At 28.8% G+C, this 13,531-nt stretch overlaps 1 protein-coding gene across 2 annotated transcripts in view; it reads left to right on the forward strand.

Annotated features, from left to right (window-relative positions):
* LOC119681739 (probable cation-transporting ATPase 13A3) overlaps positions 1–13,531 on the forward strand; it is a 49,610-nt gene that overhangs the window by 24,713 nt on the left and 11,366 nt on the right. The window contains exons 3-6 of one of the 2 annotated variants that reach the window (XM_038095008.1): positions 12,018–12,306; positions 12,358–12,473; positions 12,538–12,899; positions 12,956–13,154. In XM_038095008.1, coding sequence (XP_037950936.1) covers positions 12,018–12,306; positions 12,358–12,473; positions 12,538–12,899; positions 12,956–13,154 — 966 coding nt within the window. The remainder of the gene's footprint in view (positions 1–12,017; positions 12,307–12,357; positions 12,474–12,537; positions 12,900–12,955; positions 13,155–13,531) is intronic. The other variant, XM_038095009.1, reaches the window with a different exon arrangement.

The following is a 13,531-nucleotide window of genomic DNA, read 5'->3' on the forward strand; positions in this document are numbered from 1 at the left end:
TTATTTTATTTTATTTTATTTTATTTTAATTTATTTTATTTTATTTTATTTTATTTTGTTTTGTTTTATTTTATTTTATTTTATTTTATTTTATTTTATTTTATTTTATATTATATTATATTATATTATTTTATTTTATTTTATTTTATTTTATTTTATTTTATTTTATTTTATTTTAATTATTTTATTTTATTTTATTTTATTTTATATTATTTTATTTTATTTTATTTTATTTTATTTTATTTTATTTTATTTTATTTTATATTATTTTATTTTATGTTATTTTATTTTATTTTATTTTATTGTATTTTATTTTATTTTATTTTATTTTATTTTATTTTATTTTATTTTATTTTATTTTACTTTTTTTTTCCAACGAGTGCCATACTCCAGGAGTTCAATGTCTTACCTAGATCTAAGAATGTAAAAAAGTTTTCGGTAACGACATTTCTTCCATTTCCTTTATACAAGCAAACTAAGTCTAGCACAGTTCGTTCACCAATGTTTACTGTCGAGGATCATCTGTTGGTCTTATGTTGGTCAGTATAAATGTGACTTTGTAAAAGCGTTTGGTGCATCACAAACCCATTAAATTTTAATGCCGTATTTAGCTGGCCTGGAGGGTTCATATTGTGTGAATAAAAATAATTGTTCATCGACAGTGCTATAGTCATATGGTTTATAGGCTTTTTCCAAATTACTGTTTAGCATTTCCAAAACAATTTCAACAATTTTCAAAAATAAAATAAGAGCAAAAGTATATACTATATACATATAAGTATACATATATATATTACATGTATATTCGCCGCAGTTTGTATTTACGTATGGCGAATTTCATGAAGATTATTATTGGTAAAAAGTAAAGACGAATAAAAAAAATTCATAATAACGCATTTTAAACTTCCTAGCAGTTGTATTTACAAATCAAGTCTTAAAAAACAATGCGCTTTTAATTTTTGATTATAAAAAAGTTGGATAGAGGGATATTTTTAATACTTTATATGTGAGCAATTGTACCGTTGTAAAGTTTCCCAGTTCGACAACTAATAAATATAGAATTGAATTTGTTGAGTTTGTATACATGAAAATAGAATTGTATTGTACAGTAAAAACTAAAACACAAATGGTTCTCCTAATACAGATAGTGGATATTTTAATGAATGTCAACTTTGAAATTGGTTTATCTTTTTTTCCTACATCATCTTTTACGTTTAATATTACTGTAGACAAAAGATGATCGTAACTAGTGATGACAGCGTCGATAATGGAATACGTGATCCTACAAGGTGGATTGATAATTATCTCACTTCACAACAGGTAGCAACGCCATCTGTATATCTGGCAAGTACTAAACGACAGCTGTAATAAAACTCAGTAATAAAATTCCTGCATTTGAAACGAATGAACAATGATGTAATCAAATTGGGTGTTGATTCTGGTTACGGTAACCTTGCACCGTCGTTAACAACAATAAAATATTAGAAAGCTGAATTTAAACGTGGTCGTACGAGTGTTTTTTATGAAAAGCGTCGGGGTTGTCCAAAAGAAGTTCAAATGGAAAAAACATTAAAAAAAATCCACGATAATGTGTTGGACGATCCAAATATTAAATTGCGTGAAATATCAGAGTTGATAAACTTTTCATATTTGGGTATGAAAATGCTTTCGACAAGTTGGTTGACGCGATTGCTAAAAATTGAATAAAAACGACCACGACCACGACTTCGTCATTCAAAACATTGTTTGGAAATGTTCATACATAATGTAGGTGACTGTGAGCGGCAAGTAGTGACAATTGATGCAACATGTATCCATTTCTTCACACCTACGGAAAAACAACAAGCTAGAGAATGAGTAGAGCCTGAGGGTAGTGCAATCAAACGACCTCGAACTCTACAATTGACTGGAAAAGTTCTGGCTTCCGTATTCTTAGATTCAAGTAAAATAATTTTTATAGACTATTTAAAAAAGGAAAATTAATAACATTAGATTACTAATCTATGTTATTGGATTGATTGAATGTGAAAATCATGAAATTAAATGAATTATGATGCGAATTGCTTCTTCATGCACTGTATTTTTTAGATTTGTCTTTCATTAATTATTACCTGTTTCCAAACTTGACAAGATTGTTCCAAGAAAAGAAATTTGCATGAAATGATGAAGTGAAATGGAAAACTGAGGTATATTTTGGAAGACTTGACAAATCGTATTATTTAAAATGTATCCAAATGTTGAGAGATCATTAGGCGGTGTTCGAACTAAAATGGGTGGGACTATACTAAAACATGAAATATAATTTTCCAAAAAAATTCGTTTTTTTTACTTAGACCAGTTATTTTTCAATGCCCCTAGTATTATTATTGACATGTTCAAGAATATAAATGCAATAAACTTAGTCTAAGCACAAAAGATTTCTAACTATTTCTATCACCCACTATATATTTTAGTTCACTGAAAGATTTTCTTGCTTCTCTGTAGATTATCCTTCTCTATGTAGGTTTTGGTCGATCGTGATTAATTCTCCGTGGATTCCATTTGTAAGCGGCATGTGCAATTTCGCTGAAGGATTTGTGTAGATTATGACCCAACCACATATAATTTTGTTTTAAGATTTGTATATCAATCGGCTTTCGTTCTGTCATAGCCCACAGTCGCTCGTTGCTGATCTTTCTAGACCATAATTTGTCTCAAACATCTATTGATAAAAGTTTGTAGCTTGTTTGTGATGGCGACTGTTAAAAACCGTATGTTCCAAACCGCACACGGTTTTAACACAAGCATTAAAGATTTTTATTTTTGTTTTTATTTATATTATAATTTTTTATTTTATTTTCATATTTATATTATTATAATTTTTTTATTTTATTTTAATTTTGTTATTATATATTTATTGTTCAATATTTCCTGTAAAATAATCAATTTTGTATTTGTCAAGTATCTTTAGTTTCAAACCCCTGTTATTTGCACGATTTTAAGAAGTAAAAACAATAGATGATAAAAGCTGTGAGGTCAGAATTTGATGTATGTTTGTTTCTGTGCACCTAACTTTTTGAATATTTATATTTTTGATAAATTTTTTTTATTTTATAATAAAAATCAAACATTCTTCAGAGTTGCATATTTAAATTTTTAATTTTCAATATTAGGAACTTCGACTTTATCTACAAAAATATTATTTACACGAAATAAGCTGTGAGTCACTGTAGCGTGATAGATAACATTTTACCGATTTGCAAATTTGATAGATTATGGTCTGTGCCGCTGATCTTGATTGTCCCTGTTACTGGTAAAACTTTAAGCTCTGCTTCTAGGTTAGAATCATTGTAAACACGGTAGGCAAACGCAATAGGAGAACTTCTTTTAAATACAGTTTGGTTAGGCGATTGAAGTGTTATCAACTATATACACGTATATCTGTCAAACTGATATGGCCAATTACTGGAAATACAAACAAAATTCGCGAAATCAGGAAAAGAAACTTACAATAATTGCGTACTAACAGTGTTTTGATTAAGAACAGTCGGGCTTAACCTCAAAAACGCAATTTTATTTTAAGATCTCTAATAGTTCAGAAAATATCGTGTTCTGAATGAAAATCAATAAAAATTATATGATCAAAATTCAGTGTTTTCTAAACCATTAAAGATATTAAAATAAATGTAGGTAAATGTGGTTTTTGAGGAGGACGTTCTTTTAAATATATTTTGAGTCCAATCGGCTTACCGGTACCCATCCAAATGTGGGCTCCACCAAGGTCAACTATTACATTTTTTTAAATATCATTTTTTAAGGCCATATACTATATGATTCCCATACTCCTAGATTAGAGCATATTGGTACGAAAAACTCTTAATATACAGCAAAACGCACTGTTCGTTGGTTGGTTTTTAAGTAGGCTTTGAAACTTTAGTGCACTTCTAGGAATTTAAGAACTGACACTTAAAGAAAATTGTGAAGTTCTACATAGTAAGGCAGTATTAGTTGTCTATCTATGTGCTTGGTCCGCTTATGAATAATGGGATTTTGCACTAAGAACTGCGCATTCACATTTCTTTTAGTTCAATTTCTGCAGTATTCCCATAATATCTATCCCCTTCACGTCTTGACCCATCCACATATATTTTGATGCCATGAAACAATCTTCTGTTAACATAGTTGCTATCTCAGTCAGCATCTGTAAAGCATGTTATATTTTAATTTTTTATAAAAAGTTTTCTACCCGTTAAAGTAATAAACGGACATTGCGGATAGACCGTTGAGTTCGCTTAGCTTCTGATACAATTTATTGTCAAATTTTGTTAACACAGCTACTCCTGGTAGGGGTACTTTTAGAATTTACGATTTTCCATTTGCCTAATATGTTTGTAATATATTGTTTTCACATTTTGGCGTAGTTTTTTATTATTGCGTTCATAGTATCATTTGAGGATTATGATATTAGCATATCTATTGACTAAATATAGACCCAATAAAATTATTTCTTTATTAAGTTTAGTGCTTTGATACTTTAAACTTATTACGTCCAAATACGTCATAAATCATAGTCATTTTCTATATTAAAAACATCAGAATTTATTTCATTGTCTAAAATATTTTCACTCTTTTGAATCGTACTTTTTCTTTACTATATTATCTGCATTCTTATGTCTTTAGATTGTATTTTATTCTTACCACAGTTTTTATTTACTCAATCGCATTACAACCTAGTCTTCTTCTAGTCTTTAGATTGTATTTTATTCTTACCACAATTTTTATTTACTCAATCGTATTACAACCAAAAGTTTTTAAGTAAACGACTGCAGGTTATGCCCAGAATTTGGGGTTTGTGTTTAAAGATTTGGTGGCACTAAGCTACCCTTAATATAGGTACTTTTAGCCATTTCTGTTATAGTATGGTTAGCTCGTTTACAATTCCATATTGCTGAAGATAATAGTTAATATATGTGCATATCTATGCAATTTGAAAAGTTTTTTAAATACCTTTTCACGCCTTGTCTTGTTTTTAAAATTTTAATCTGATTTTCAGTCATAACTGCAAACTTTTATAGTTATGACTATTTTTATTTATTCAGGCCTATTCTGAATAGCATGGGAATGGGAGTTTGTTCCCTGTTCCCAAGTTTGCTATTCTGAATAATTTGGGAATGGGAGTTTTGTTCCCTAGTTCCCAATTTTGCTATTCTGAATCGCATGGGAATGGGAGTTTTTTTTTCCAATTTTGCACAAATTCTTTCCCAAGTAAATTGTTGGAGAGACAAGTTAAAAATGTATTAAAAATGGTTTAATTTAATATAAAAGTAACTGAAAATGATCAGATTTTTGAATATATTTTAATAAAATTATTATTCAGGCCTATTCTGAATACTCCCAGGGAACAAAACTCCCTATTCCCACGCAGTTCCCAAACACACAACTCCCTTATTCTGAATTGCATGGGAGACAGTAGTTTTGGGAACAACAACAGTTTCAAATTTGTTTTGTTAAATTTTGGCAACCATGCCACTTTTTAATGACGAAAAGTGCGAAAATGAGCAAAATAAAGAAAAGAATTGCGTATCATATGTTGATTTAAATGTAAAAATCGCATTATTTGTTTGCTGCACAAATTATCGGAAATAAATATGTTATTTTATGAATAAATAATAAAATAATAAAAAACATTTATTTTAATGAGTAAAATAAATATATAAAAAGAATTGTGCATGACCAAAATAAACCAAAAGCTAAATTCTAAATTTTTAACTCTTTTTTTAACTAATTAAAAAACAACCTTACGTTATGATATCAATTCTTCAATGTCTTTATTTTCAAACATTCACTGCTTTTATACACAATTTGCGTAAATTATAATTTAATTTTTTTTTGTATAATTAGGATAGAAATGTCCTTCATGCTTCAATTAATGAACTAATAATAGTTTATGATTGTGCAGATGTTACAATAAAAAAGAAGCAATGTTTTACCTGCACAGAATTGCAAAAGTTTATTTTAACTTATTCTAGGAATCCCATTAATTTCAGAATTTAGTTGCCTTTCATTTTTCTATTGTTTTAAAAACAATAGTTAACACTTTAATTAGTGGAAAAAACCCGTGTGAATAAAATAAACAAACAAAAATTTAAATATTTTAAATTTGTTATACTTTTATTAAAATAATAATTTTAATAAAATATATTAAATGAAAATTTAGTTATATTAAATTTATTAAAGTAATTTTATTAAAATATATTCGGAAAACTAATCAACTCTTGTGGATAAATAAAAAAATAAAACTTTGAAAATATTAAATTTATTATAATAAATTTATTATAATAATAATTTTATTAAAATATATTCAAAAATCTGATCATTTTCAGTTACTTTTATATTAAATTAAACTATTTTTAATACTTTTTAACTTGTCTCCCAAGCAATTCAGAATAAGGGAGTTGTTTTCTTAATAGGAAGACTTGTTCCCTGGGAGTATTCAGAATTGCTATGAATATTATTCATAATACTTACTCAGTATCAAATAAAAACTAAAGAAAAATCAAAGTATTTTGTTTTTTTGGTTCTGTTTGAAAGCTGTGATAATAAATCTAAATACAATTTTATTTATGTCATTTAAATTAATTAAGTCCTATCCTATAGGCAGGATTTAGTATTACATACTAGTAAATAATCCAATAACAATCAGATCTGGAGTTGATATTAAGGTCCTACACTAGTTCGAAAGTCTGCGAAACACATCTTACAGTACATTTGAAACAATGGATTCTTATTTACCAGTAATGATCGCTTGGGGTTATCTAAATTTAGCAAATGTGCTCAAGCTTAAATAAAAATCCTTCGATTACGAACGTGAAATAGGTAAGAGAACTACACCTTGTGTGCACATTAGTTTGGTACTGATAAAAGTACTACAGTAGATTTTCAATAAAACAAAATATAATGGATTTCCATACTATCGAATGATAAAATTATATTATTGAATATTCTATATATCGAATTATGGAATTCATTTTATAAAATATCGTCAATAATTTAACGAAAAAGATTTAAATATAAAAAGAAGTCATCATTATCAGCGTTACAATTTGGCATGAGCTTAAGCTGCATTAACCAGCTTCCTCCATTCTGCTTTGCATGTCATTTTAGACCTCCAATTTTGAATACCCATGCTTCTGATGTTGATCACGTTGTCGAGCCATCTTATCCATCTTAAGTGATGCGACTTTTCGAATTTTACAGCATCTTCACCGTTATAAAGTTGTAGTAGCTCTGCGATGAGACCACAAATTCTTCTCAGCACCTTTCTTTCGCTCTGATTTGATTTTTATCTGCTGTCAAGTCAAGTCTAGTTTGTCACCTTTCTTGTGCAGCGGCACTATTACACCAGTAAGCCACGCTTCCGACAGCTGTTCTTCAGCCCAAACACGTTTGATTAAAGTAAATAACTTTATTTTGGCGTTTTCTTGCACTGATTTATATGCTCTGTTCATGTATTATCTTCACCAGGTGTTTTCCTGTTTTTCAATTGCTGTATGGCTTCTGTAAGTTCCTCTAGGGTTTTAATTCTTATTCTGTACAAGGATATGTAATTACTTTCTACACCAACGTTGAAAAATTCTTGAAAATGTTCTTGCCTTCTTTTGGTAATTCCTCTTTTTCCACTAGTACACATGTTGACTCGCGCTTGGAAACCCTTTGTTTGGTGTTGTTGAGAAAAGTCTCTATTAATGTCTATGATCTCCAGAAATATCTGAAAATTAGAAACGGCAGAGAGCATCGAAATACACAAACATCAGGCAACACCTGTACTCAACGGCGATAAGAGCAACGTATCATCACAGCTTTTTAAATACATTCTAAAATACAAACCCTGAATAACAAAACCAGACCCCTGCCGCTACCATTATTTATCTATTACCCACGAGGAGAAAAACAAAAAACCCTACTATAATAAGTATAAATAGTTTGTCTTCTGATGAAGACAAAAGGGAATTTACCGAAATACATATAGAAATATACAAAAATTTAATGCTGGAAATAAAACTTAATATTCTTAAAATAATTTCGAATAAAGCTACAAATTATTGTTAGTTTCTAATGGAAAGATGCAATCAATTTATATTTTATAAATAAACAAAAAAAAATTGTTTAATTTCCTTAACTAAGTAGTCTAATTCGTTGAATTTAATACCATATAAATTGCAAGTTCGAGATAAATGACTACATTAGCAGTTGTGTGAAGTATATATGTCATAAAGACAATACCGTTAAAGATTTTGACCATTATATACATTCCCTTGCATTTATTTGAGTCTGTGTTTAGACTCAATCTCAGTGTATATCCCAATGCTGGACAAAAAATATACTTTAAGATACTTCGAAGTTTCAACTGTTTTGAATTTACAATTTTCAAAGAAAAAGGTTTCACTTGTTGACTGCCTTTGTGAAAGTGAATGCTCTGAGTATTATTAGAATTTACTTCTATTCTGATTAGCTCTTATTAGTATTGTTTCAAAAACTAAAGGATTCTAGTTAAAATAAAAAGAGATCGAGATATAGTGAAATTCATTTTTAATTCTATCACTATTAATGCCTTCAATGTTATCTTTTTTAGTGTATTGTCAATATAACACAAAAATAACATTTTTAAGCACATTATTTACAATAGGGGTATTCAGGCAACTGATTAGTTGCTTAATTGATTCAAAAACTTCATATAAAAAAATTTAGCATTTTAATGTTAATCAGTTGCTTGAACGACCCAAAATGCGTAATCTGATTAGTTTGTTGTGTGTAAATGCTTGGTAGCACTCGCAGCAACATCAAAAGTGAAACATACTTGTGTTTGCAAAATTGTTTACACACAATTCAAACAGCTGAGAGAGACAGCTAACAAATTTCTATACTAAAGTTCATTTTAAGTTATTATTACGATACATGGTACTGGCAGCACTATTAATCAAATTTGTACTAATCTTTTAATAACCGAAATAGTTGATTCTCTGCTTAGTTTCATTTTTGTGTGCAAATTTTTGTTGTAATCAACTACTAAGCAACTAATCAGTTGCGTGAATACCCCTAATATTTTATAGACATTACGTTACACCATACCTATGTCAAGTAACTTATTTATTCTAATTATAATTATACTTAACCATTCTTGATCAATTCATGAACAAAGCTGACTTTTATGTCTACGTGTTTAGTTCAACTTAAAGAATCATTGGTTTAATATTCTACTTCTGTCATTGAAGGCTTAACAGTGCTTTCGCAACTTGTTTTCTATTTATAAAGATATATCTTATCTACCCAGTCAGCATCTCAATATCCAGAGATTTCACCAGAAATACTTTTTTTATACAGAACTTTTTCCAATAAAAACTTTCAAAGATCTAATAACCCATTTTTCAGCCATCTAGTGCGACCTTCCTGGATTTGCTTAAAATCTACTTAACATATTGATTTGTCCTCTATTGGTGTGGAATTTGCGTCGCTATTGTCCAAGTGAATGGTTTGAGAATATCATCAAAAATATAGCATTAATAACCCTTGTAATGCGGTCTTAGCTAGTCTTTTATTTTAAATTTTATAGACAATGCTACTTTAATATTCTATATTAAATATCCATTGATTCTGTTATATTATCATTGGTTGTTTTCAATCCATATAACTCACATTTATATTAGGTTGGTTGTGTCATATATATTTCATATTGCAGTTTAGCGTTATAAAATGGTCTGATTGTATATATTCAATGTATGCTGAGTTTTAGTTTAGCAACAAAAGTTGGCAAAAACCGAATTGACTCGAATTCATATTCAATCGATAATGGATGAATTAACAGCAGGCAACTCTCTCTCTCTCTCTCTCTGTCTCTCTCACTCTCTTTCTCTCTCTCTCTCACTCTCTCTCTCTCTCTCACTCTCTCTCTCTCTTAACACATCTGGTAATTATTAAGAAATTGTAATAAAAGTTGGCGAATTGGTCCACACCTTCGTATAGGCATATCAACGTCCAGACCACATTTCACTATATACAGCGATTTCTAGTAAATACTGTGGTTACTCGGCAGTTACTTGTGGATTTTCATTTCCTCAGATGTGAGCAAATGTGTTTGTTAACATATTTACTAAGGGAATATCGAACTCATTTTCGTAGTCACATTTTGCAGTTTTGACACATTCGGCGATTATTAGATGATGATGTATGATATTTGGCTCGCATGTGTTACTGTAACAGTGCTGCTGAAGCAGGACTATGAATTTAGGTCTATAAAAGACATTAACTTAATTCTCATAACAAGAGACTGAGTTATCTCAGTCTGTACTCTTCCATTTTATTACCAACACGGACTCCAAAACATGTGCGGTTATTTGGTTTTCAAACTAATTTGAATTATAACAACATTCAAAAAAATGTATAACCCGAATTTAATTTAATTTATTTTAATTGTGTTCTATGAATATTTATTCCATACAATCTTGTGCAAGAAAATTACTGACGGCAATGTTACTTTTGAAAATGATTTCAATGATTTCAATGTTTTCAATGTTTTCACTTTGAAGCTTTTAATATTAGAGTAGAACGTGATAATTTGTTTGTGATAATTTCGAATCTTAAGAGTGCATGCGATTTCTTTGTAAGAGTAAAATTGAAATTGTTAATCATATCAGAAGTACTAAAATCCACAGTAAATCATTATCGCGAACTTCGGGTATTAACGTCAAAGCTAGTTATCAACATTCAGATCGTAAGTCAATTAGTCAGTTATGCGCACAAGATATTTTAATGGCGCGACACGTTGTTGTTATTGAACTTTAAAAAATGTGTTTATATTGAGCTGCGCTGCTGTGTTCTTCCATAAGTTACTCTAAATTAGATAAACACAAGTGCTTTATACGCTTAAAGGGTTTTATTGATACTTCATTCGAACGCAATTTAAACAAATTTAAACAAAATTCAAGCCACGAGTACATGTTTCAATTCATCGCAGTACGATTGTGTCGCAACCGCTATGTCGTTATTTGTCTCATTTAGTTGTTATTTATATAATTATTAATAATTAATAATTATAAATTTTATGGTGGTGCGGAGAGTTTATGGTTATTCATAACCTGCTTACATTAACATAACGCAACAACTTTAACTTTAAGCATGTATACGCTTTTGTATTCAAAGTTTATTCTGTTTAATTCGAAATGCTTTGAGATTGCAATATTGTACAGCTTAAGTCTAAATTGAGAAATTGAGAAATTAATAAAATATTGAACACAAAATGTTGAAAAAATTGTGAAATGTAGTTTACGACTTATCAACCGTTTTATTTCTTTCTATTCATTCACTAAGAACAAGTTCTTATTAATGGGAATGTGCTTCTACATAATAAAAATATTTCCTATATGTGAATTTTATTAACTGAAGAAGATTAGATTAAATTTAACAAAGTCAATGCTAACCCTCTAATATATTTTCCTGACTACATCAACTATTTATACTAAAATGTCTCTTTCTTTGTAAATATATTTTTGTGAACGTGATAAATTCTTAATTAAAAAACTGGAAAATATTGCTTTTATTAAAACGAACGAATTCAACTGTTTTCATTAAACTGTTTTTTTTTGTTTTTTGTTTTTTTTAAATAATTTTTATGAGCATCTGCATTTTGCACTTAGATATTTGAATATTTGAATATTTAAAATTATGTAATTTTAGAAATATTGACTGTTTTCAAACTGAATAATGCAGAGACGACATTAGCAAAATTACACATTACAGAGTAAACAGCCTGATAAGTTGTTCTAACACGATAATAAACTTCTTAATACTAATGAGCGATAAAGTAATTTGCAAACAAGGTACAAGAATTCATAGCGATATTTAGTTAAATAAACCCAATTGTATTGTCATAATATATATATATGGTTTTAAACTATATGCCCACACACACACATATATATATATATATATATATATTTATATTCATATTTAAAATTATTAAAATTATTTATAATTATTTTCAGATTCTAAACCATGCGTAGGTTTACTAAATCAAGGTGAGGAAGATGAAATGCAAGTGACAGGTTACCGTAAATCTAATAGCCGGATGTTTCTATGTTGGCTATGTATATGCATGACTGGCGGATTACTGCGCTTAATACTGCATTGGTGGCGGCATTGGTATTTGATTGCTACACATGTGCAGTGTCCTTTAGATGAGGCTGAAAAGGTTCTAATACAGGAAGACTATAAGGGCAAACACAAAATTTATTATGTGAAGACAGTGAAAAACTTTAGTGCCGAGTCAGTATGGTAATAATAGAATATATGTAAAATATTTAAATTGAATTTAAAAATTTTAAGTGATCAAAGTGGTGGATATCATGCAAAAGTCTTAAAAAGCTCATTGCACATAAGAGATGACAGCGACGACAAAAATGGTCAACTTTCAGTACATTTTTCAGGCGGTCAATTTAAAAGTATAAAAATGTTCGTTAATTTTACAGATAATGCATGAATTTATTTGTTTTTAAATTTTGACAGAAAGTAAAAATATACGTCTATTCCTTTGTAAACAATTACGATATGTTTGGGACTCACAGACGTACTCTTATAAAAAATTAAAAGGACTTGATGTGAATATGACAAGTGTTTACTTTCATCAACAAAAAGGATTATCAGCGCAGGAGCAAAATTCCAGAAGAATTGTTTACGGAGTGAATGAAATAAGTGTCCCTTACAAGGATATTAAAACATTATTATTTTTGGAAGTTCTTAATCCTTTTTACGTTTTTCAAATATTCTCGGTAATATTATGGTTTACGTACGATTACTTTTATTATGCGTGTGTCATTGTTTTAATGTCAGTATTTGGGATATCAATGTCTATTATGCAAATGAAGAAAGTATGAAAATAATATATTTAAATTGAATTACTGAACAATTTATTTTTTTTTTTAAGAATCAAGATAGGTTACGAGAAACAGTACAAAATACTGGAACTGCATTAGTGGTGTCGCAAACAGGTGTCGTTACGGACTTGCCTACGCAGAGTCTGGTGCCTGGTGATATTATTGAAATACCAACAGCTGGTTGTACTATGCAATGCGATGCTGTGCTGTTGTCTGGCAATTGTATACTTGATGAGTCCATGTTAACTGGTAAGTCCTTCTATATTAAACTTATTTATTCGTCAAAGTATTTCTTTTTTACTTTTGCTTTATTATTTTATAACTTAATATTGGTAATTAATTTATTATAGCAAAAATATTTGAATAATCCGGTCAGATAAAAATCTTGTCGCAATGACTTATTTTATTATAACAATTATGGTTAATGTAAAATTTATAATATTTTTAGATAATTAAAATTTATAGGTAATTGCGAAAATTTCATTACAGCTACAACAGTCTGTGAATGGATGCAGGCGGTATAAAAACCGATTTATATGGTTATTATACATAGTTGCTTATTATTATTATGCCCTTTTATTATATTTTTTAAATGCAGTTATTATTTTGAAAATCTGTTTTTTTAA

The sequence above is a fragment of the Teleopsis dalmanni genome, chromosome 2, assembly GCF_002237135.1.
Source record: "Teleopsis dalmanni isolate 2A chromosome 2, ASM223713v2, whole genome shotgun sequence".
Taxonomy (NCBI): Eukaryota; Metazoa; Arthropoda; class Insecta; order Diptera; family Diopsidae; genus Teleopsis; species Teleopsis dalmanni.